General features: G+C 36.2%; 1 protein-coding gene across 6 annotated transcripts; it reads left to right on the top strand.

Moving 5' to 3' along the window:
- Positions 1-10,720: 10,720 nt before the first annotated feature.
- PWP1 (PWP1 homolog, endonuclein) lies at positions 10,721-26,064 on the top strand. Of its 6 annotated transcripts, none has more exons than XM_026694968.2 (15): positions 10,721-10,892; positions 11,923-11,981; positions 12,763-12,938; positions 13,063-13,148; positions 13,845-13,941; positions 14,993-15,103; positions 16,296-16,423; positions 17,203-17,273; positions 19,156-19,252; positions 21,079-21,140; positions 21,991-22,102; positions 23,446-23,536; positions 25,229-25,350; positions 25,703-25,808; positions 25,910-26,064. In XM_026694968.2, exons 1-15 carry the CDS (start codon positions 10,827-10,829, stop codon positions 26,020-26,022), a joined length of 1,497 nt encoding a protein of 498 aa, XP_026550753.2. In that variant the 5' UTR covers positions 10,721-10,826; the 3' UTR covers positions 26,023-26,064. The 6 variants fall into 6 exon arrangements, with proteins under 6 accessions (XP_026550753.2, XP_087824527.1, XP_087824530.1 ...); XM_087968401.1 differs by having other exon boundaries at positions 10,723-10,892; positions 11,923-11,985; positions 12,770-12,938; XM_087968404.1 differs by having other exon boundaries at positions 10,733-10,892; positions 11,923-12,172.
- Positions 26,065-26,256: the final 192 nt, after the last annotated feature.

Raw genomic sequence — 26,256 nt, 5'->3', positions numbered from 1 at the left:
ACAAGAGCGTTGGAAAAAAGTGACTTATGCCCGTTTTTCACACTTACCACCATTGCAGAATCCCTATGGTCAGATGCTTGGCAACTGACTCATATATATGAAGGGTGCAGTGTTCCAGCGTGATGCGATCGCTTTTTGCAAACTTCTGACAAAGTCAATAGGGCAGCCAGAATCACTTAACAAACTGTACTGTAACTTAACAACTGCAGTAATTAACTTCTCCAGTGTGGCAAATAAGGTCGTAAAATGGGACAAAACTCACTGTCTCACTCGGCAACATAAATTATGAGCTCAGTTGTGGTTGTAAGTTGAGGACTACCTGTGCTTCTCTGCTTTTTCCAGTGTGGCTGCCAAAGGCTTTCCCCCTCTAATTCACCCAGGACCTTGGAGGGATTTCAAAAACTCTGCCATGTTTAAGGGGGGAGGGCAAGTGAGATCCTTTCTGGGCTACTCAGACATGGACGGCGCCAACTACATTCTTTCATCCTTTTCTGAAAGGAAGAGCATGGTGCAAGACAAAGCAAATTAAAATGGCATAGTTAAAATTAGCGGAGGATTTGTCCACCTCTATTACTGCTGCTTTTCCGTGTTCTGCCACTGTCTTATTATCACATAAGTTCCTAGGAACTGGGACTCCCAGTTGTCTTCAGGAGAAAGAAAGATGGTGATGTTTTCTATTTCTTTCTTTTTCAGTGCAAATTAGTAGCAACATTAATAGCAACTATTTTTATTATTCCTCCAGAATTGATGTCATGTTCCAGTGTCAGATTTCTATTTTACATATTTTTGAAATTTAAAGTATGCTTACCATTTTATTGATGTTGCAAACTGATTGAAGGATTTAGAATCAAGACAGAATTTTGTGCCAAATGTTAGCTACATGATCATATGGTCTATGGCAAGGTTTATTAAGAAGTTAATGGACTACGAGGCTGGTCCACTTCTTTTGCTGTGTCTGCAATCTCCTAATTGAGAGATTGTTTTCATCCAAGTTCCTACTTCCAATCCTTCTGCAAAGGCTCAAGTGTTGAATAACAAGCTGCTGGAAACATCTGTGTGTTGACAATGCAACACTCATCTTATTAAATAAATAATTAGATAACTAAAAGACGACCTAGATCATATAACTAATAATGATTTAACATCTGCTGTTATTCATGTTGTATATGCTTTTGCTGTACAGTTTCAACAGGAGCCATTTGTACAGTATATCTTTTAAAAAGATGTGTATTATGTATTAATCAAAGCCAGCCATACATGATACTTTGTCTTTGGCTTTGACTGCCTCCTAAAGAAAAGAATTCCCAATATTGAATTTTCATCAGTTTTATGTTTCCATTAATCATCATATTGTAGGAAGGCAAGTAAAGATAAAAGTTAAGTCCATACATACAGATGAGACAGTACTATAAGATAGAAGAGTAAAGCAGTTGGAGAGGAAAATAGTTATATTTTGATATAGTACAGGTAGTCCTTGACTTAATGACTGATCATTTAATGACCATTTAAAGTTACGATAGACCCCCACAAAATCTACTTACGACCAGGCTTCAAAGTTCTGATGTTGCCTCCCCCCATGATCACATGACTGCATTTTGGGCACTTGGCCACCAGCCCACATAACCATTTACAGCCCCTCAGTCATCTAACTGTGATTTACAACAGTTTTGCTAGAAACCAGCACTTACTTCTGGTTTCTGGCAAAAGCCAGCACATAGTGGACAATGACTTGCTTAGTAACCACCATTAATTATCACTGTGGAAAAGGTCATACAATTGGGATGGTCATATAAGTTATTTGTTTTATGACATAACTTAACAATCGTACTTCTAAACTCAATTATGGTCATAACTCAAACAATATCTGTCATAGATCTGATATGGTACACTTAACAGAAACAGGTTTCTCTGAAATTAAATGTAAAACTTAAATGGGCAGGAACTTACATTCCCATACTAAGGACTGTGGCTGGTTTACTTGTCTCCAGTTACATAAATATGTTTTTTATTCTCACACACAAACTCCAATATCAAATGAAAACTCCATTTATCAACTCATTTTCACTAACAAAAAAAGTGGGTTTGTCTGAATGCCTAGTGAATAGCTTCATTTATTCAGCTTCTTTCCGTCATGTTCTGAAATAATCCCTTTGGCTGTTTTTGTAAGATGGGACTTCAAGAAATATGGCACATTGAGAAAGCGTTTGTACTGGGGAGAAAAAAAAGGCTTGTTATTTATTTATTTTTAAATGAAACCAGAAGTCACAGTCAAGTAAGGAAAAGCCTAAGCAATGAATACCTGCAGAATAGTAATGAACATGTTTGGTAAGCTGAACCCCAGTTCACAAGGTCAGATATTTAGGAATCTAAATCTCTTTGAACTATGCACATAAAATATGAAATGTGACTTGCATATGCCTATAAAGTCAAGACAACCCCAAGGTTGCGATCAAATTATTTGTACCACATGACACAAGTAAAAAAAAAAAGATGAAGCTTGGCTTCTACAATCCTAGTCAACATTTTGACATTTTTGACACCCAATGCCTCTTCATGCAACATTTAACACACGTATTGGGATAAGTTAAAGCTCGTGACTGTATCTATATTGAGTAGCAAACTACATTTGCCTTTGAGTACCATGTGAATTCTTCCTAAGCCTTCAACTTTTATCAACTGCCATTTTTTGGTCATAACAATATTTATTCATTCTGCCACTTTCCTTTGAAATTTAATTTCCAGATGGGGAATTTAATCTGCATGTAATTAAATGAATTTTATCTATTTTCATTAAGCTGCCTTTTGATAGACAATGAAGTGGATGTTTCATATTTAATGCAATGCCTTCTGTTTGGTGTGGCTACAGGTCTCCAAAGATTTACAGTTCTGCCATTTCAAAATAGACTTTAAATTTCAGCATTTAGATTTTTCAATGGCATCAGTGGCTGCTGTTTAAAAGACCCATGTCATTTTTTCACAATAAAAGTGATGTGTAAAGGTGGGATACCCCATAATCTGGTTTCTTTTCTTCAGAAACTGACATTAGCCAGCCATTACAGACTATATACACATTTACAGTTCCACACACGCATATTGTACATTTCTTAGACACCTTTTTTGCTGGGCTAGAATCAAGATGACTGGAGATGGCACACGTTTTGAAGATTTATTACTATTAAAGAACTGACTAGAATAGATTAAAGTAAACAAAATAAGACAAAATTCCAGCCGTAGCTGTCATACCGCATTTAAGATTCTATTTATTTCCTGACTTACACTTAAGTATGATGCTGTAGAATATTGAAGCCCTCATTGTGGCTGTATTCTAAATACAATTTTGGCTACATTCAAAGTATAGTTTTGATGGTAAAGTATTTTGGTAGAGATTCATGTTATCCAAAGCTCTCCCTTTTCCTGACAGTAAAAATAGAATAAATACTTTGAAATATTGTAATGATACCTCAAATCTGCTGACTGAATTCATCTCGCTCCTTGTTTTTTCTGCCCGTTCTCTGAAGTTGCACACAGTCTAGTTTTAAAGTTTCAAAAATGCACTATAGCAATAGTGTATTTATAGTGTATAAATACACTATAGTGTAGCTTTAGGAAGTATCTTAGGAAGTAACTATAGTGTATCTTTTTATGAAGTATCCTAAAGATTTTTTCCTTAGATATTTGGGTGCTCTTTGAATAAATTGAAATTTTATCCAATACATTGCAAACTAAAAACAATTATCATATTAGACTTCTACAATTCTATGTACTCTATGTATAATACATAGATCAGAATAACAGGTTGGAAGGGACCTTGGAGGTTTTCTAGTGCAACTACCTGCTAAAGCAGAAGACCCTATAACAATTTCAGACCAGTTGCTGTCCAGTCTTGTCTTAAAAGCCTCCAGTGATAGATCACCCCGACTACTGAAGGCAAGCCATTCCATTGATTAATTGTTCTCACTGTTAGCAAATTACTCCTTAGTTCTAGATTGTTTGCCTGCACAGCACAGAGTGTACTGATGATGTTATCTAGTTGGGTAATGAAATGTCTACAAGAAAACAACCAAATTGAGAGAGTACCAAGATCCTGGAATTTATATGCCCTAGACTTGATTTTTCTTTGCTTAGCTCAATAATAATAAGGCCAATCGCAAATACATGTATTCTTGATTAGAAATTAATATGGCAAAATGAAATTGGGCACTACATGCTACTATCAGTAATGGTTTTCTGGCCAACCTTGTTCTCACATTAAAAATTACTATTAATGCATTTGGGGCCAGTCTTTCTGATAAGTGTGCACAAGTCAACCATATTAAAGAAGTGCTACAATAAACAAACAATCTTTGTGACCTGATATCCCCTAAACTACTAAGAACTTGATGAAGTTTAACCTCTGGCCAATGAGATGAAGAGAAGACCCACACTTGGAATCCCTTTAATTAAACAATGACATTTATCCAGAACCAGGAAGTGTGCTTTTCTGTGGTGATACCTGTCCACTGGAATATAATTCCAGAATATAAACTCTGGAACACATACAGTACAAAAAATGTTATTCCCTCTCCCCCTTGAAAGGTCATGTAAATTATATTAATGACAGGAGCAGAAAAACTAATTTTCTTGCCTTACTCATTGAACTGTGCAGGGTTCTGATGATATCCTTTATTTGGGTGCCTCAAAGTTTCTCCACCAAAACATCCATCCTCTGTTATCAACAAAATCAATTATGAAGGAAAAGATGAAAGCAGTTATGCGATGCTCTATTTTTTTGTAGTAGAACCACTCTGTGATTGCCTTTAGAAAGCCACATTTTCTTTTGGATGAGAGAAAAATGCAGAAAAAAGTATTTTTGTCTTTGCTTATTTTGACATTAATAGAAAAATCAAACTTGTCAGTAGTGCAATATAGCACCAACCTGGTGATAGTCTGAGATCAGGCAGATGTTTATTCAAACTCATTATTAATAGGCATATATAACATGATTTAGGATCTACAATATTACTCTGATGCTTTGAGTGATTGTGGAGAAAACTCTCCCAAAATTGCTATAGAGTATTTCCAAGATAAATCTGCCTACAATACCAGCAGACAAACTGAATAGGAGCTGGAAAGTATACTTATTTACATGATTATGCTCTCAGTAAAGATCTTTATCAGGTATACTTTCCTCTTTTCTGGAAAAAAATAAACTTAAATTCTTCATGCAAAGATTTCATCAGGCTTATTGCCCTTGTTCTAAACCAGACAGCTGGCCATTAACATGGTGCCAAACCAATAAAATTATATTCCAGCAGGCATGACAATTTTTGAAGGGAGGTTGCATGGTATTTTCTGCATTTTTTTTCACCCAAAAAACAATGCAGGCATGCTAAACTTCAATTTAGTGTATTTCATTTATCAATTCCAAATGGGACAGATTTTTCCCACTACTTCCAGTGCTGAAATTTTGTATCACCGTATCCTTTGCACCCCAGAAAGCACAACAAAAACCACTTGAAAATAATGTATTCACTCCTGCCCTAAATGTATATGATCAAAAGATGGTTTAGGAATATTGTTACAGTAGGTATAGTCTTTATCTAAATTGACAGATTAAAGTTATATACTACCAGACAATTTTTCTTCATCAGCAATAGAAAGCAAAATATGACCTTTGCTTTGGTAGAATAGCCCAGAATGCTAATCTACCAAACAGCATTCTAGCCCAGTCATAATCCTGATTCTCCTCATTCTTTTTATGCACTTTTGTTCTATTAGATACTGCGGTATGGAAATAGCAAGATAAGGTTGTGTTAATCATGGTCTGGAGGAAAAACATGAGCAGAGGTTAAAACTTGAGTTGCCAAATTAGTCCAGCAAATCATGGTGATACAAAGCTCTGAATTTGTATTCATTTTCTGTCTATAAATAGACTTATTCCAAAATATCCATAGTGTTAGTGATGAGGCTTGACGCTGACTAAATGTTACAGAGTGAATAGACCTCCATTTCTTAATTCTGAAGCTGTGTTTTAAGCTACTAGAACTTTTAAGAGGGTTCACCTATTCATTGCTTGTTGGTGATGGGTAAAAGTGCAGACATGTTTAACAGCTTGCGGTGATGGCGAACCTATGGTATGCATGCCGGAAGTGGCATGCAGAGGCAGCTTCCCGGCACGTATTCACATGCTGGCCAACTGATCTTCGTATATTCAAGAGCACGGGAAGCCAGAAGAGCAGCCCCCTGGCATGCATGCACGCACGGCCAACTGGTCTTGCATGCATGTGCATTAGAAACCAGAAGACCAGATGGCTGGTGTGCATGCGCACACTGGGAAACTGAGCTTCCAGTTTCTGGCACTCTCATACACGCACACTGGTGAGCTGCTCTTCTGATTTCTGGGGCACTCGCACGCTCCCATTTTGGCATTCGGTGCCAAAAAAGTTCACCACCACAGGCTTACAGCAACATTTCTAAACTTTGGCAACTTTAAGATGTCCAGTTTTTAATGCCCAGAATTCCCCAATCAGAATTGGAAAATTGAAGTCTACAAATCTTAAAGTTGTTGAAGCTGAGAAATACTGACTTAGAGAATTTAACATCCCACTTATTAAAAGTTATGGAAACAGTGGAGCAATGGCAATTGTGGAAGATTAGAGAGATGTTGAAGGAGGGGAAGAATTTTAAAACAATGGATTTTAAAGGAAATATATTATGGTACTTGGTTCAGAGTATGTTGGAATTTTTTTTTTCAGAATTATTTTTAATGAATTCAGACCAACTAACAAGTACATGCAACTTGTGAATGAAAATGAAAAATGAAAGAGAAAAAACAATTCTAAATTGTATTGTAAAGTGACAAGGCATATAATAGAATGTGATCCACCTCTTGACTGAAATTTAAATTGATATGTAAGAATTATATAAACCTGTTTCTTTCAAACCTTATTTGTAACAGAGTAGCATGAAAATCCATTTGCTTCTACAACAAATACTTTTGTTTCCTTTCATTTTAGTTAACCTACATCAGCAAATCAAATGAGTGGTTTTAGTGATACCTGTTGTTCTGTCAATGCAATCACCCATGTAAAAAAATAGTATTAGTTGTAACTATAGGGTTTGTTGCCAAGGATTGCATTGATAGTAGCTGGCAGTTTGTTTTATGTTAATGGTCTTGTGGCACAAAGGAGTTAAGCTTTTATAGCTATACTCAAAAGTGTTAATTTTTGTCGGCTTCAAGTTTCAGCATGATGACTTAATTGTTGTGTGGATATTACAAATACTGATTTTGCAATAAAATATAGCAAAGAACAAAAAAAATTGTTTGGAACACACCAGGGTCATAAAAGAAGTAAAATACATTGCATCTTGATTTTTTTTTAAAAAAATACTTGCTTATATTAATATGCATCTTCTATCCTGCTGAACTGATTATTAGTGGTGCTGTGCACTACTGAAGGAGATCCAGATCCTTAAGGTAATGCTTCTAGGTGGCTTTCAACTTTTGTAGTGATGAGAGCCTTTTCTAATCAGTTTCTTTATTGCACAGGACCTGATGGTTTACTTTGAAGTCTTATCCTCTGCAAATTATAGAACTCAAAAGCTACAGAGCAGCCTGGTGCTTATATAGAGGTGAAAAACTGCACAGGAACTGAGTGTGCCTCCCTAGAATGTATCTTGTGCTCCCCCTGCAATGTTAGCATTTCCTACAACACAGATTAAAACTCATAATATTTATGGTGGTTTAAAATATGAATGCAATCGGGTAAAACGGGAAGATTTTATGTGGCGAAGACAACCTCTGACTTCAAATGATCCAGAATTCTGGATCAGAATTAATATTGGTTTGGAGATAATACTTGTGTTGGCTTTTCCTGTCCCAACCCTCAACCAATGGTCAAGTGCCTCAAATATATAGGGATCTAAGATAGATATCTCAAGAATTTATACTGGTGGTCAGTATTGGTAGAAAATACTCTTAAATCCTATTTTTGGATTTGTCTTTAATAAGGACCTGGTAAGATGGGAGAATGCTTTAATATATTTCAGAAGGGACCACAAAAAGAATAACAAAAATACAGTGTATGTACATATTTATCAATTGACTAATGTTTCTGTATTTGAATGATTTTGGTAGTGTCAACAAGTGATTGCTCCTATTGTGTTTACTGTTCTAAAATTATTTGCATGACTTCTGGTATATTAAATTCCTTAAGAAAGATATCTATCTCTAATCATATATCTGTCTATACACACACACACACACACACACACACACACACACACAGTCAGCCTGCAAAACATTGTCAGATCAGCCATGTTTTGTGCGAATTGTATATTACTGTTGTGAGCAACAATGGTATATGATCTTTAATTAATTGTTGGAATTAAAATATGTTTTTATGGATAAACTTGTCTTGTGTGTTTAGACAGCAAAACCCTATATTCAACATTAGCTATTAATTTTGTAGTTTCACAAAAGAGAGAAAGTCTTTTCCTGGCAGTGATTAGAGTGCAGTACTACACGCTGCTTCTGCTGATTGCCTGCAATTTGGTAGTTCAAATCTCACCAGGCTCAAGATTAACTCAGCCTTCCATCCTTCCGAGGTCGGTAAAATGAGGACCTAAATTGTTGGGGGCAATAGGCTGACTCTGTAAACTGCTTAGAGAGGGCTGTTAAGCACTGTAAAGCGGTATATAAGTCTAAGTGCTGTTGCTCTTTTCATTGGATCTATAAGTTTACATTGGTTTGTGTGCCATGTCAATCCAGATATCATGGTCAAATTATAATTTAACAAAACACAGGCTAACCCAATGAGTGAAAGAAATTGGAACACATTCTGATAATTCAGAACTCTTGTAAGGGAAGTCACAAAAAGAGACATGAACAATGGGAAAACACAAGGAATAAAGAAAAAGAAAGAAAGAGAAGCAGGAAAACAGATACGGCCGTTTTTAAAGCCTTGATTTGTGGTGTCATAATTGGCTGAGTTTGCAGAGTACAGTAAGCTAAATTCCAGTTTAAGCAAGAAACCACTTTATACATTTGTTTGCACCACAATATAAATTAGTGTGAGATGTGCTGTGGTAAGTTGAAATCTTATTCACCACAATTTCTAACGAACCATAAGTTGTCTATCATCTTTGCTGCAACAGACTTACATGACTACCATTCAGCAAAATTAGACCCTTTGCTGTGATTGCCATAACAATAGTCTGCATATAAACTATATTGTATCTTTTCGGTTTCTGAATTAGATACAGTAGTTGCATGACATTTATAGTCTCCAGGGAAGTCAGATCAGATTTCAGCATTCAGGATCGTGCAGTGCCTTTATTAGAAACAAACAGCTTAGCTAAAAAGTGGGTACAAAACTTTCTTATGAAACATGCCAAGAAAACTATAATACTGTACATGTATAAATATAAGTAGTCCTCAACTTACGACAGCAATTGAGCCCAAAATTTATGTTGTTAAGTGAGAAATTTGTGAGTTTGCCCCATTTTACAACTTTTCTTGTTACATTTGTTAACTGAATCACTTCTGTTAAATTAGTAACACGGTTAAGTGAATCTAGTTTCTCCATTGATTTTGCTTGTCAGAAGGTTGCAAATGGTGATGATATGACCCCATGATACTGCAACCAACCCTTGTCAATTGTCAAAACATCCAGATATAATTCACATGACCATGAGGATTCTGCAATGGTCATATGTGTGAAAAATAGTCTTAGGTCACTTTTTCAGTGCTGTTGTAACTTCAAAGTTACTAAATCAACTGTTGTAAGTCAAGGACTACCTGTAATCAAGAATCAATTCAACTGCAACTTCAAATTAAATTAAAAATATCCAAAGATCGTCAAGTACTCAAGTCTCTAATCAGCTTCTTGCAACTGTTTTTAATTGGCAGCATTATACAGTATTTTCTGTTATGTTTCCACCTGTCAGGTCATATTCGAGTTGGGCAGCCATATAAATGCTTTAAATAAGAAAATAGAATTCTTTTATTGGCCAAGTGTGATTGGACACACAAGGGATTTGTCTTGGTGCACATGCTTGGTGTACATAAAAGAAAAGATACATTTGTCAAGAATCATAACATACAACACTTAATGATAGTCATAGGGTACAATAAGCAATCCAATCATACTAGGAAACAGTCAATATAAATCATAAGGATACAAGCAACAAAGTTACAGTCATACAGTCACAAGTGGGAGAGGATGGGCGATAAGGAGTGATGAGAAGATTAAGAGTAATAGTGCATAAAGATAAATAAGAAAATAAGTACAGTAAGCCTAAAAACAAGTCTTCCTAGTTTTATATCGGTCAGAAAGCAAAATGGAAATCCGTTCCAAATATAGTGGTAATTTAGGCATGAGATTTCCCACGAGTTTTATTTAATTCCTTCCCTTTGGGGCTGGGTGGAGGTGTAAGAAGGGGAGTAACATTCAATCTGGTAAGAAGTCGAAACGTGCACAATACACAAAAGAGCAGGTGAGTCGCTTCTTAACCGTTTGTCGTCCAGGTTGGACTTGAAAGGGTTTCCCTCCCGCCGCTCAAATGTCTACCTGTGACGTTGCGGAGTGGGTGGGGCATTGCCACGATCTCTTTCTCGATAGCGAAGGGGCGGAGAATCACGTGTCGCTCCTTGATGACCTCACTCCCCCAGGCCTATAGCATTTTGTAAAGCTCTTGACCAGCAACAGGGCGGGTGTTTGGGGCTTCATGAAGACGTCACCAGGGAGACTCTGTGGGCGGAACAGGAAGTCGGCAACGCACGTGTCGGCGTACGAGGACTCTTTCTTCAGCTGCTCCGTTCCTGCTTTCGTGTCCTGGTTGGAGCCATGAGTCGTCCCGTAACTTGTGTTGCCTGGGTGCCCCAAGGTGTTGCCAAGGAGACGCCAGACAAGGTGAGAGACGCGTCCCTTTTCTTTCCAGCCGCGAGCAGAGAGCCCCCACCCAACCTCATTTCTGAGCCCCTACAGACATTTCGGGCAGCAAAGCCGTTGGAAGCTTCACGCTAAATTAGTCGCTAAGCAAACGCAAAGCAAGGACGGCGATGTGGAAAGCGGAAAAAAAGGGGGGAGGCGATTGTATAAATGTCCATCTTGGTGGTGTTTGATTTCGTTGTACGAGGTGCAATGACAATAAAGTAAACTAAAATCTTGTCTCATCTCTGAAATGAGGCCAACCAAGTTCAAGAAGGTGTATTTCGTTATATATTTTTAAAAATTAAGGCTGATTTAAATTAAGAAAATGGGTTGCATGTTTTCCTTTGAAAATCAGAGAAAAGTGTCAGTTTCTGGAATAGAACAGTAATGACTTTGGATTTGAGTTTTCATGGCGCACCACTATTTTTTCCATGGTTCTTGTTTGTATTATATAGTATCCATAATTCTCTATGTTTCAGTATAATACTTATATGTAATTCTCTGCATTTTTCTTGCCCTTCATGTAGAATTGTTTAGTTTGTCATTTCTGAATAGCCTTACCTTGATTTATAGTGTACTAGGAAACATCACAGGATGTTTCCTAGGAAACTATTCAATTTCAGTTTGTTTCTATAGTCCCTCTTGCAGCTAAGTGTCTTAATTTACATTTCCTGGGAACAATTTTTGTATTTAATAGTTGACTTTCTAGAGAGTTTTACAACTTATTTTCTCAGACTGGATTTTTAAAAAAAATCAAGCTGTCAAAAATGGACTGTTGATTGGAATAGAGCTGCCATACCTAAGGACCAAGAATGTGGGCAACCAGGACACAATAGTAAAGCGATATAAAAAGAACTCTAGCTCTACTCTTATTTCATTTTACAATTTACATATGATAATCCTAATTAAAATATGTTGGATGAAACTTGTTTAAAAATGACTTGGTTTTTCAAGTTAGTCAGGCATGATTTAAGTATAGGAGGTTTTATTTTCCATGTTTATCTTGCAGGTACAACTTGACAAGGAAGAACTGAAGCGTTTAATTACTGAAGCTAAAGAGAGATTGCAGTATGTTTGGATTGCATTTGAACAAGAGTTTGAGAAAGCTGATGTTCAGTGAAGTCAATTTACAGCAAAACACCTCTAATTCTTCAATTTAAAAATAATTAGTCAAGTGAAAATCTAGTTTGTGTCTAATTTCATTTGTCCAATGGAAATATATAAACTGGACTGAGTGATCTACAGCATAAGTCTAGTAGGTGGGAATTGTGTTAGTGATATATGAAAATGATGTAAGAAATTTTTACCATAGAAGTAGTAATGGAAAAATATTTGTGATTAAATACATTCTATTAAGATAAACTGCCAAAAGTAAACAGATCAGGTTTTGGAAAAAATAGAATTAAAACTGGAACACCATAGTAGAATTTTGGAATAGAAAAAAATAAAGTCATTACATTTGATTAAAACTGCTGATGTCTAATGAAGTGTACTAACATTAAAACTATGGTTTTTTGTGAGGAAGAGACTGCTATAGAATGTGATTTGTTTTTCACACAAATAAGCATTTTCCAGTTAAAAGAGATAGGTTGTTGATTGTTAAGTCTTTATGGGATTGCAACCGTGTCATTGCTCTAAATTTATGTCCCAAGTACATAACAATGTCAGATTTACAACTCCTCTTCATATTTACCTGGGCTGCTATACAGTGAGATAGATGGAACCTGCAAAGTCATTGGCAAAAAAACCATTTGGAATTGTACAAGTGTCTAAAGATTAGATAGTGGCATTTTAATGTTAAGATATGCATAATTACTGAAAACATTGTTAACTTCTTTTTTACATGAAGGGTAGAGGATGAGGATGATGGTGATGATGGAGGTGGACAAGAAGAAACCTCAGGTGACATGGATGTTGCTGATGGTGAGGTAGCCAGCTCTGCTCCCAAAGATGAGGACACTGATAAGCTAGATGATGATGAATTGGCAGAATATGACTTGGATAACTATGATGAAGAAAATGCAGGTATTTATCTCTCCTTCCTGCTATACAAAAACAGCTTCTCTATTCAAGGATGTGCAATTGGGTCTCTTTACAAAAGATGCTACTTTCACAATTATGTCTGATCAAGAACAATCTGTCATGATAGGTACTGAGGGCATTGGAGAAATCTTTGCAGGGCTTGCAGTATATGGAACTAATGAAAATGATCCATATATCACTATTAAAGATACTGTGAGTATTAAAGCATGATTGCTTTGTTTCTTAACACTGGAGATTGTTTAAATACATAATTTTGATACTGGCTAAAGATAACATTCTGTATTGGTTTGGGGTGGTAGGCATAAGTGATAAGTGTTATTTGAAGAATTTTTTCAGATTAATCAATTTGAAAAAAAATGATTTGATTAACATCTGTCTTTATATTGTAGTATTTGTGGGCTTCTGTTTCAACAACATACTTGATATACTTTGCTACATACTTTGCTACTATATGTTAATTTCAGCTATCTTAACATTGAAGATTCTCTTTTAAGCACGAGAATGCATCAAGTCATAATTTTGTACTTTTTCCAAATGTCTTTTCATTATAATTATTTTAATTGTATCCTCACACATTCAGTTACTCACATGTACTGTTTTTGAATACCTTTTATTTTCAAATTTGTAAAAGCTTAGTCTGGGACTGGAAGAAGTGCACAAATGGTTTTTCTTTTTTAAAACATTAAGAAGATTTTTAAAATGTCACTTACTAGGTGACAAGACAAATTGTCTTTTAAAATACGACTGATTTCAGTTAGTTTTTAAAAGTAAGCACTCCCAAATATTTGTATGCACCTAAAATAGTTTCATGATATCTGTTAAGTGCAGTGATAAAATAAAGATTTGAAAATTGGACTAAAAATCATATTCAAACTTATATTCTTTCAGGATCGATATGAGAAAGAAGACTTTGTGATTAAGTCAAATGACAGTCTTGTTGTATGTGGCAGAGTTGATAAGGACCACTGTAGCCTAGAAGTTCATGGTAGGTATTAAAACCCTTGCAGCTTTTAAAAAAGAACTGTGGAAGATATGGATGGTTTATTCATTAAGTTGATTTCCTGTATTACCTTTATTCATAATGGTCAACTCTATGCTTGAATTCTCCCTCTTTCCAAAAGGGCTTTTTATACAGGATATGAATTGCTGTAAAAGCACAATTTCAAGTATTTTATATTTGTTTTGAGGTGCTACATTTTGAGCTTGATGTATTATGTGTTACTGTCAGATTCTTTTTTTCCTGATCGTGTGATTCATAGCCATTCCTAAAAATAAGAACATGAATGCTTTGTTATATTTTTTATTATTACAGATTGATCAGTTAGTATTTTGTAAAACTATGCATTTTTGTCATTTGTTTCATAGAATCATGCCATTTCTTGTAAATCACTTCCCCATATTTTTTTAATGCATTTGGTGGGAAAATAAAGTCACTTTTATAGCCTTGCACTTCCTCACAGTTTCTTGTCAATATTTTGGAATAATTTATATATCCTCCATATTGAAACATAACATTGAAATATTGCTTATATTAGATCAGGCTACTTATCCATTTGGTTCAATTGTGTTTGCTTTGACCTCCAGTTTCTTGGAGTCTTAACATGTTTATTACCGGCATTGAGCTCTGCTGTTTCTTGTACTGCTAATTGGAACTTCTCTTGTGTAGCATAAGACTAATAAATGCAGAGGTGTAAATAAGTAAATCAAATATGATTAGTGTTGATATTGTCAACCTGTGAGGGACTTCCTCAACCAATGTGCATTCCTTCTTTTGAGTTCTGCTTGTCCAGAACTCAGTAAACTGTAGGAGAGAGGAAAGATTACAATATATGTTTGACGATCTTTTTGTGACTAAGAATACAGTCTCTGTAAAGGAACTCAAAAATATCTCCCCATATTTCATTTTTGATTTGTGATATAGTGATGATATTAATCTTATTATTCTCTCAACAACAAGCATATAAATATGTTCTATATGTTTTTGTAATAAGGGTATGATTTTTTTTAATTTACTTAAAGTTACTTAATTCTTTCAGTGTATAATCATGAAGAAGATTCCTTCTATGTCCATCATGATCTTATTTTATCTGCATACCCCTTAAGTGTGGAATGGATGAACTTTGATCCTAGTCCCAATAGTTCTGCAGGTAAATTAGTGTACTATTTTATTGCTAATAATACCCAGATTAGCAGGGGACATCTGTATGAAAGTGCAGAGAGAGAGAGATGGGAACAAATGTTGACAAATTTTTTAAATGTTTTTTTTTCTTTCTTTTCTACCACATTTTTCTTCTCCTTTTTCTTTTTTTTTCGCTGGGTTTTTATATTTTTACCTCAGTAGTCATTCTCTTTCCTTTCCTGTTTTCGTTCTGGATTATTTCTCTTCTAAAAGTGTGTAATTTAGAAGTAGATATCCCAGGCATTGTCCTGTACGATTGTGGGAAAGAGATTAAATATTACAGAATCTGATTATCCAGCATTAATGATAATGATCACATTGTTTTTCCAATGGCTGTGATAAGCTATTGGAATAACTGGCTAAATAGGTTTCAGGGCACTGTTTTCTGATGTTTTTTGTCTTTCCTGAGGAAGTAAAGTCTCTCAGGCTATCATTGTGTTCCATATTATTTAACATTGTAAAACTAGTGGGAGAAATTATGTGTAGCGTCAGTGTCACACATCATCTCCTTTCCATCTAAATCCAAGGAAAACTGATAAAGTTGGAAAACTGTGACAGATTTTTTATAATTAAATTGATGAGGATGACCAAAGTGAAGCTTAATCAAATAGGTATTTTATCCAGTATTGAATGGAGCTGAATGGGCTCTCTTTCAAGATTCCTGTGCTTCTATGTGCTCAACCTTATTCCTTGCAATAAACAGAGAGACCTTTTCTACTAACTCAAAAAAGATTAAAGAAACAAAATAAACTTTATTCTTTACAGAGTTGTGAAATGATATAATGTAAATTTACTAGTAGACATTCACATTAGAAGAGGTATGCAGTGCTTTGGATCTGGTATAAACAATTTGTTCCTGAGGCTGCAGGATAATACCATGGGCCTAAGAAAATACGTGTTTGAGCTGCCTCAACTCAATGCATGTAGTCCTTGTTGAGTAACTGCCTCATTTAGTGACCATTCATGGTTATGACAGTAGTGAAGCAGTAACATCTGCTTCTAAGAATAGCAGGTATAATAAGGGTGCCCATGCCCGATCCAAGGCCCCCTTGCCTACTTTGGAGCTACTACACACCTCTATATGTTAGATAATGACAAGTAGTTTTTAATATATATAGGATGTATGAGACTATACATGATTAACTTGGATATTTCTTTAGGAAATTATATTGCTGTTGGCACAATGAATCCTGTTATCGAAATATGGGATCTTGACATAGTGGATTCTTTAGAGCCAGTCTTTTCACTAGGACATAAGGCGAAAGCAAAGAAAAAGAAATTAAAGAAGGTAAGTGTGAGCAAACCTCATATTAATAAAGTTTAAACTTTCTCAATAAGAATCACAGAAAATTGTTTACCTGTTTAGTCTCTATCATATATACATGAGCTCTACTTGTTACTCTTGGAAACTTTATATGTTGCCTGCTGCTGGTCACCAAGTTGTCAGACTTGCTGGAGATAGTAGTTTGTGAGAAGATTCATCCTAGCCTGTTGTCTTTTCTTAGTACAGTCATTGTCTGATAAAAATCTCCAGAAAACTATAAGTGTGCATGGAAAGGCTTTTCTGTCCATGTATCTGCATGGTCCAAGGCTGATCTTGATAGTTACAATGTGGCTTTTGGAGACAGAAAGATTGGCTATCCTTTTTTATATAGAGCACTATTAAATTAATTTTCTATTTAATATTTACAAATATTTTAATTGCTAAAAAAAAGTGAATAAAGATTCTCAGAACAGTTGCTGCCAGCTGTTGTGCAAAATATTGGACTAGAACATGGGTGTCAAACTTGCAGTGTCGTCATCACATGATGTTTTGCAATGTTTTTCCCTTCATGGAGCTGGAGTAGGTGTGGCTTGCACATGATGCATCCTGCCTGTGGGCTGCCAGTTTGACACCCCTGGACTAGAATGATCCTGTATGTTTAAAACTATTTAAGACAGTACAGTAAAGGAGCAAGGGCAAGGATTGCCTTTCGCATTTGAAACCTGTGCAAGGGTTATAGAATTAACATGCTTTATTATTATATTTAGAAACTCTTAAAAAGTTCTTAATCTTTTTACATAAAGAATTTATCCAAAGAAGACCATCAGGGGCATACTGATGCAGTGCTTGATCTTTCATGGAATAAACATCTCAGGTAAAAATATATATTTAAAGATAAATTCATGGAAATGACTTTAAAACATATTTCTATAGTTCACAGGGAAAGTAATGCACAGTTGAGTTTCACTACATCGAAATAAGTCATATTTATAGATATGTGTATGACAATTACCATAAATAATGCGATTTTGTCTTTATTTCATCTTATTCATCTTTATGAAGACATATTTTTGAAATATGCTTTTGACTTATGCAGGTTTATTAATTTGTGTGGCTTAATCACCGCATGAAGTCACAAAATTGGTCTTAGCAGAATACATGTTTCTCAATCTTGGCTTAAAGGCAGTAATTGCATATTTCAAAAATACAGTTCTAAGTACTTGTTACTTTTTGGATATTCTAAAGCCTTACATATCTTTGTTGCTGAATGTTACCAAGACTTCCATGTGAAAATGCAAACACATATATTCTACAATATTCGAGTATACAGTTTTGAAATAAGTGTGGTGCTTGTTTTATTTATTTCATGAATAAACTAGCATGAGATGTGCAAATGTGAAGCATGATCTTCAGGCAGTTATATAAGCAGTTAAGTGGGGCTGATTTGAGATAGCCCAGCTCTCTACGAGTCTCACAAACTTTGGATTTCCTTGTCACAGTGACATTTCGTGTCACACAGAATCTTGAAGCATGTTGTGCCTCAACTCAAAAGAAATTTTTGAAGACCTCTACAGAAAAATAATTGAGACCTATCAGGCCAAAAAAAAAGGCTGTAAACCTCAAGGGCCACTCAGAGACATATCTTGAAGTAAAGATTTTAGGCACAGTTAATTTTCCTAAGAGGTACCAAGTTGCGGACCAGGAGTTGGGGACCCCTGATCTATAGGCTTCTCTTGCCTTGGTTGAAGGAAATGATTTCAGGAAAGCACCTTGGGAAAATCCAGATTCATAGAAGCCAAGTGTAGCAAAGTGAAAGCATTGGCTCACAAAAACAGCTGTGGAAACAATGGCTCACAAGAAGTTGATGCTTGCCTAAAGTTTACCAAAAAACCACCTGATTTTATAGGCTTCTTAAGCAATGTTCTACAGGCAGATGAATAAAAAATGAAACTTTTCAAGCCACAGGCAACTTGTTACATTATTGAAGCAAGTGAGAATTCACTTTGGATTAGAGACTTCTGCAAGACAATATCATGTCATCAGTGTATCAGTTGAAATCAAGCAGGTCATGTTGAAAGATAATCCAAATATACAAGATAATGAATTTTGAATAATATATTATTCAGAAGAATAAATGTTGCAACTTAAATCCAAACCTAAATCCCAGAGAAATGTGGCATGGGTTGAAACCAGCAGGTAAGTTATGTTGAAGGATTGGGCAAAAATTCCTATACAGCAATCTGAGGTACTGATGATCAGGACGTGTTTAAACGGCTGTAGTTCTTACAGCTAAAGATGATGCAACTAGTTACAGAATCTAAAGGGGCAGTGGGATTACACTGGCACAACCCACAGAGTGACTTCATCTGTGACATGAATGAAACAGGAACCAATCCTAGGGATAGCTTTTCATTTAATAGGACCTTGTGAAGGTTCCATAACAATCCATAGCAAGAACACGCAAAAATGTCAGAAAATTCAAAAGAAAGCAAATACGTTTTCAGAAACTGGTTATTTACCTTATATTCATTTAATTCATTGGGCAATTTATTGTCACTCAATGAAAACAAAAATTTCTGAAAGTCACTAGATTTTATTTACAAGCAATAATGTGTGTGTGTGTGTGTGTGTGTGTGTTAGCAACACTTTTGTTTGAGATATTAATCTCTATTCTTTGGACAAGAAGGGTAAAACATGACTTGATCTAAGACCTGCCATTGACGCTGTTTGCAAATCAGTATGCTTGTTTCTTTTAGATCTGTCTTGGCAAGTGCCTCAGCTGACCATTCTGTAATTCTTTGGGACATGTCCAGGGGCTCAACAGCAGCAACACTTTCCCTTCACACAGACAAGGTATGTTGATGATTCTAAAAGCATAGTCAAATCCATCTATTGCAACAAAATAACAAGGAAATCTGGCACATATACATGTATTGCAACAAATGCAACTTTGTTTTTTTCTCTAATACTGTTTTTTTGTAAAATATAAAAAACCAATTTCATTCAGAGACTTTGTATCTATTGTACTTGCCACTAGAAAATTAGCTTCTCATTTTCCTTACCCCTTCTCTGGAAGAGCTTTAGTACTTCAGTGTTAATTTCAGGAACATCTTCCTATTCCATGTGTAAGCAATATAAGCAAAATCATTTTTTAAGTTTTTTAAATCTGTATGTGATTTTTGAAGAAACCTTTATATTCCCCTCAGACGGTCATTATTCTTTAATAATCTAGGAAAAAGAAAGAATGATTGAGGACAAATTGTTGCCATGCTGTTGTGTAATTCATCTGTGAGCATGAGGATAGCTCTGCAATGCCAATCTGGAAACATAGTCAGTCTAGCACAATGGGGGCACTAGAAGTCCATTGTTGTAATAACAATGTAACACCCTTCACAGTTTTCTATCAGTTTTTGGCTGTGCCTATGTTCAAAGCTGGTGGACACTTTGTAAAGCAGGCTCACCAGAGGGTTCTATCAACAGCCAGTTTCCAGTTCTCTTGGTTGGATATTATAGTGGTGTAGGATTTCCTTTGCAGTGACTTTGTAGTGCTTGCGTAAACAACTTCTCAGTCTCTTAATACACCAGAGAGCACCTGGTGAAGCATATTGTTGCTTGTCCATTCTGATGATGTATTTCACCAGCACATCTGGGATCTGATAATCAGAGACTCAATGCTGGTGGACTTTGTGAACCTCGAAGCTGGAGACATGGTTTTGCCAATGAATGTCAAGAATGGAACAGAGAGGATGTATGTGAAATTTCAAATGTTGTTTGGTGTGTCATTAGTAGACCATATAGGAGTGAAGGGATAACCACAGCTCTGTAGACTTGTAGGGGTTTGTAGCGATACAGACATTGTATTGATTGAGCATTGTAATACGCAGCCACCCCAGAGCCTAGTTAAATATGATATTTATGAATATATAAATAACTAAAATAGAGTTGGACTTTGGCTTTAAAAACTAAACAGAAAATATGAAAAAGTCAAAATAAATCTAGGTTCAAAAGCTCAATATAAATTGTTTTTGAATTCTAAGATATCAAATGATCAAGTACTAAGAAGGATGGGATTTTTTTATCCATTCTTTTAAAAAAGTTGTGATAGGCAGCTTTAGGGATGAAAAACTGCATTTGTGACCCCCCCCCCCCCCAATGTTTCTACAACTTACCATTCATTGGCTCTATTAAGTACAAGTTTAGCAATATTATAGTCCTAGTTTGATGAGACAAGTAAATCTTTAGAGAAAAACTCTTAAATTTTAGATTTAACTCTCGCTAATTTTGTGAGAAGTTATGCAGTCACAGCCCAGTGGGAGAAATTAATATCAACTCCTAGTTAACATAATTATTCAAGTAATATTTGATCTTCGTTTTCTATGGCTATTACTTTAGATGTTTGCATTCTGGTGAAATGAGCTCTGTAGAAATAACATTTAATTATAAATGTTCAAACCAATTAACAATTCCAGATTTTTTGTTCTACATAGTGAAGGTTTAGCTAACTTTAATTGTACATGCTGATGGTTGTATGCTACTCTGCCTTAAATTAGCAGTTAAATAGATCATTAAATAGATCATTGAACACTCCTTTCTGTTTGTGAAAAAATTATAGTAGGAATTATTTAAAATCATGTACATTGTAAAACTACATTTTGATGCAAATATATATTTATTTTTAGGTGCAAACACTGCAGTTTCACCCATTTGAAACACAGACTCTCATTTCTGGCTCTTATGACAAGTAAGAACAAGCTTGTTCTAATCTATTGCTTCTATCACATTAGGTAATATATAAATCATATGATGGCAGAGATAAATAATAAAATGTAATACAAGTAGTCCTCAAAGTCTTTTATGACAATCCCTCCCAAAAGATAATTAATGACCTTTGGTGGCCAGCCCCCCGGTCATGTGACAGCATTTCAAGCACCCAACCTGCATTATGGCCATTTGCAGTGTCTTGTAGTCAAAAGACCACAATTTACAACACCTAGTATTTGGTTCATTTTCAAAAAAAAAGTCCCAGATCAAACAATGGATTTGGTTTACCATCTCTATTTTTGTTTAACCGCCACAAAACATCATAAAATGGGGTTGGTTATATGGGTGACCCATTTTACAGCTATTAGGACTTATGACCATAATAAGTAGGTTCCATTACAATTGTAAGGCAAGGATTATCTGTATTTTCTTTATAAGATATTTGACACAGATACTTTAACGGTGTCTTCTTTAAAGCATATACTATAGTTTTGGTATGATTTATGGAAGTGCTTCTCTGTGTATTCTCAACAGGGACAGTCAACCTGATTTTAGCATCAGGTTGCATTAGCCTTCTATGCATACTTAATTAGAAACAAAACCATTTGTAGCCAGTAATTCCACTTAATGGGCTTGCATTTGCTGTTCATTACTTTTATAGCCAGTGCGATTGCTGTGACTTTTACTAATGACTCAGCTGGAGTAGGAGTATTTTATTAGGTTAGAAAAAAAATGACCTCTCTGTGTCTCATGGGTAAATTCATTTTAGTTAATAATGTTTAAAAAAATCTGGTGCCAAATTTGAATAAATAATTATTGATACTTTTCAGATCAGCCATTTTATATGACTGTAGAAGTCCACAGGACAATCATAGAACCTGGAGATTTAGTGGACAAGTTGAAAGAGTGACTTGGAATCATTTTTCACCTCATCACTTCTTAGTAAGTACAATAGTTCTTTGTGTTTTGTCTTATCCATTCTATTGTATGCAGGCTATGCAGCATTTTAGTTCAATTCGTTGTATGCCATCCAGAGTCACATTGTTTGAGTTAGGCAGCCCTAAAACCTATTAAATAAGTAAGATAGAATGCCTCACAGGATCAGGGGTGAGGTGCATTGCATTTGCACCTTTTCCAGTGATGGGATTCAAATATAGTTGCCACTGGTTCGGTGGGCATGGCTTGGGCACGCTTTGCACACGTGCACATACTTTGCATGCACGCGCGTGCCAAATGCACACTTTGCGCAGGCGCAGAGGCATTCTAACTCACCTCTTGCAAGCCTACACGATCCCAGTCACTTCAGCAGCTGCCATGCGGCACTATTCTGTGCCGCGCAAAGGAGCTGCACATCAAATTCAGCAGATACAAGTGAGTATTGGAACCCGGGCCCAAGCCGCCGGTTCGGTCTCCGCTACTCATCGCTCCTACCGGCTCGCCAGAATTAGACTGTTGAGCTGTGGTGGCGCAGTGGTTAGAATGCAGTATTGCAGGCTGCCAGGGGTTTGATCTTCACCTCAAAGGCTCAAGGTTAACTCAGCCTTCCATCCTTCTGAGGTTGGTAATGAGGACCCAGATTGTTGGGGGAAGTTTGTTGACTCTGTAAACCACTTGGAGAGGGCTGTAAAGTGATATATATGTCTAAGTGCTATTGCTGTTGCTATAGCTGCAGGACAATTCTTGGAAAAAGTTGATTAAAAGATTTTTCCAGTAAGACACCCTAGCAACAGGTGTCCCTTGGCAGCATCTTTTTTCTTTAGAATCTGAAATGTTGCATAGCCCTAATATATCATCCAAGACTTTCAAAGCAGCCAGCATATTTTAAGATATAAAATAATCAATGTATATTTTATTAAAGCACTTCCTAGTAAGTGAAAGTCTTGCTGCTTGGGATTTGATAGTGCTTTATTTCATTAAGAGATGTAATGGAATTAAGTAATGTAGAGGTTTTTGACAGTGAAGTCTAAAATCTACTCATATATAGCAAGTTATGCTGCCATACATAACAGATCATTCTGATCTGTTGATTGTTATCAAATCAGGAATAATGGTACCTGCATGGCTAGAGTTGGCCACCAAACATCCAGCTGCTTGTTCTCTGTGCAGTCTTTGCCAGCTTTGGCACTGTCCTTTCAGCTTCCAGAATTCTCTACAATGGCCCTTCAGGCTGGATGGTTCAGTTCTGGGATTTCATGTCCATGTACCTCCGAAAAATCATTCAGATTGAGAAAGGTGGCCTGCCTATTGATTTTATTTTTAAAATCTTTGGAAATAATTTGTTGTAGGCTAGCACAGAAGATGGATTTGTATATTGTCTTGATGCTCGTTCCCACAAACCAGTCTTCACAATGAAAGCTCATGAGGAAGAAGTGTCTGGTAAGCATTTCTTTTCCCAGTCAGGATCCTAAGGAAATCCCATTCTAGTCAGATATCTTATATAGTTATATTTTTGAGGCAAATTTATATTTGCCATTCTACAATGCATAAAGAACATCCATTGTTTGGATCATAGGGATAGTAAATCCTTTGAGAGATAGGTTGTTCTGCTGCCCTTTAAGGAGGCATTGTCTTACCTCTCCTCAAGAAGCCATTGCTGGAGCCACCATGCTGGACTATTTTCATCCAGTATCTTAACTCCACTTTTCTAGAGAAGGTTGTAGAGAACGTGGTTGTGCAGCAGCTTCTATGGGCCATGGATAAAGCTGATTATCTGATCCTTTTCAGTCAGTATTCAGACTTTGGCCATTGGCTAGAGATGGCATTAGCCACACTTCTGAATTATCTCTAGGTGACAGCAGGACAGAGAAGTATATCTGTCCTTGCTCTCCTTCTTGGCAACCGTTGATAACATCAACCTTTGGTACCATCCTTCTGGGTTGGTGTTGATTGGAAGTGAAGAGGTTCTGCCTTTGAACCCTGTTATATGGGGTTTAGCAGGATTTGGTACTCTCTTCACTTCTGTTTAATATCTAAATGAAATCACTGGGTGAGATCATTCATTGTCATAGAATGAATTGTCATCAGTACTGATGATATCCAGGTATTTATCTCCATCCCTGGCGGACTGAGCAGTACTTCTAATGCCTTGTTCAAGTGTCCAAGGCTGTTGAAGTCTGGATAGGGAACAATAGGCTTCAGAGTTGAAGAAGATTGAGCAACTTTAGATTTTGGGATCTCTTGGATTTGGAACTTTACCATCTTTGGTTCTGGATGGGGCTGTGATATTCCAGAGACCCTGTGTTCAATCTGGAGCTCCTATAACCACAACTCCTGCCTGAGAAGCAGATTATAGGAGGACCTTTGCACAGCTTTGTATTGTGCCCCAGTTTTGCCTTTGCTTAGTCACTCATGCTCTGCTCATCTCCAAACTGGATTACAGTAACTCAATGCTACCCTTGAAGATCATCTGGAAGCTTCAACTGCTGCAGAGTGCAGCTGCACGGACAGTTACATGCCCCCCCCTCCAGGAAGGTGAACACTGTACCTTTATTCTGCAAATTGCACCGATTGCCAGTTTGTTTTAGGTACAATTTTAGGTATTGCTTTTCATCTTTAAAGCCCTACATTGCATGGAACCAAGTTATTTGATGGACCGCTTCTCCCTTATTATAGCTACCAAACCCATGTCAAGCAGGAGGGATATGCTTTGAGTGTCATCAGCAAAGAAATTCCATCTGGCAAGACCCAGATGGTGTGTCTTTTCTACTGTGGGGCCTCCCTTCTGGAACATCATTCTCTCTGAGATGAGGTTGGCCCCATCCCTGCCCTACTTTCCAGAAGGTCCTTAATACCTTCCATTGACTTGGGGATCCCATAATGAGCCTGCAAGATGGTTATGTAATGTCAACTGATTGTTCTTCCATATTCTTAGTTGGGTGTGTGTTGTATGGTTTTAATTGTTAATAATGGCAATGGAAGAAGATAATTTCAGTTGGCATTGCTGCACCATATACGTGAGGGTGCCTTTAAATCATAGATTCCTTAACCTAAAAGAATGAGGCCTATATGCAAGAGTGTTCTGTTTTCTTCCTGGCTTAAATACTAAAAGCACCTGCTTATGTTTTCCAGGACTACAGTTAAGTAGCCAAATCAAAGGATGTCTTGTCACAACGTCTTCTGATAAATGTGTGAAAATTTGGGACATCCTAGGAAACAAGCCTTCTTTGGTTTATTCCAGAGATATGAAAATGGTAATTTCAGTCTTTTTTCTGCAACTATACCTATAGAGCCTTATTTTTATGGAGTGAATGCAGAATGAAACTGGTGAGGATCCTGGTCTGTATAGTATTGTAATTTAATAAATTAATCTTGTGTATATTTATGTTGTGAGTATACTAATTACATTAATACTTACATGAGACAAATAGCCTGCATTTTATGAACTGTATTTCTTAACACATAAAGTCTAAAGATGTCGGATATGCACAACCTCTGCTAATTTTGATTTTAGTTTACTGATTTGAATTAGAAATGTCTTGTTGAGAGAGAGCTAATGTATTGAGTCAGCAGAAAATCAGAAGAGAATGTGTCTTCTGCCCACAGGGTGCCCTGTTTTGTGCAGCTTGCTGTCCAGATCTGCCATTTGTCTATGCCTTTGGAGGAGAGAGGCAGGGATTACAACTCTGGGACATAAGCACAATTTCCACAGGTGACTGTTCTCATTCATTTTCTAGTTATGTAATCCTAAGAAATAGGTCAATTTCTTCTTTAAAGTCAGAGTTTGTAACCTTTCTCTCTTTGGCATTACAGTGAATGATGTTTTTGGAACTCGACAGAGGCTAGCAGTTACCACATCAAGTTCTGAAGCAAGTAATTCTGCTAATAGCAGTCGCAGCTCTGGAGGAGCTGCAATGGAATCATGAAACAAGTATACATGTTTTAATAAAAAATACTAAGTAAATCAATTTTTTAAACCTACTTTTAAGGTCATGTTACATGAAGTTTGGCCTTCATCTTAAAATTTTTCTGAGGTGTTAACCAGCTAGAAATTTGAATATGCCAAAGCACAAAATCACTAGCAATATAACAAATTAATCTTCTTAACATATTCATTTGTATTAAAAAAGATAAACTTAGGCATTCTGTTTGCACGTAAC

The sequence above is a fragment of the Notechis scutatus genome, chromosome 6 (assembly GCF_049901735.1).
Source record: "Notechis scutatus isolate UNSWTSFEM ecotype Mainland chromosome 6, rNotScu1.2, whole genome shotgun sequence".
Classification (NCBI taxonomy): Eukaryota; Metazoa; Chordata; class Lepidosauria; order Squamata; family Elapidae; genus Notechis; species Notechis scutatus.
This window is presented reverse-complemented; position numbering and strand designations above follow the sequence as displayed.

Bases quoted from the DNA above. Each gene is read 5' to 3' on its own strand.
- PWP1 (XM_026694968.2), top strand. From the start codon at position 10,827: ATGAGTCGTCCCGTAACTTGTGTTGCCTGGGTGCCCCAAGGTGTTGCC. The intron at 10,893-11,922 runs GTGAGAGACGCG...TTTATCTTGCAG, and splicing joins CCAAGGAGACGCCAGACAAG to GTACAACTTGACAAGGAAGA. The intron at 13,942-14,992 runs GTAGGTATTAAA...TAATTCTTTCAG, and splicing joins CTGTAGCCTAGAAGTTCATG to TGTATAATCATGAAGAAGAT.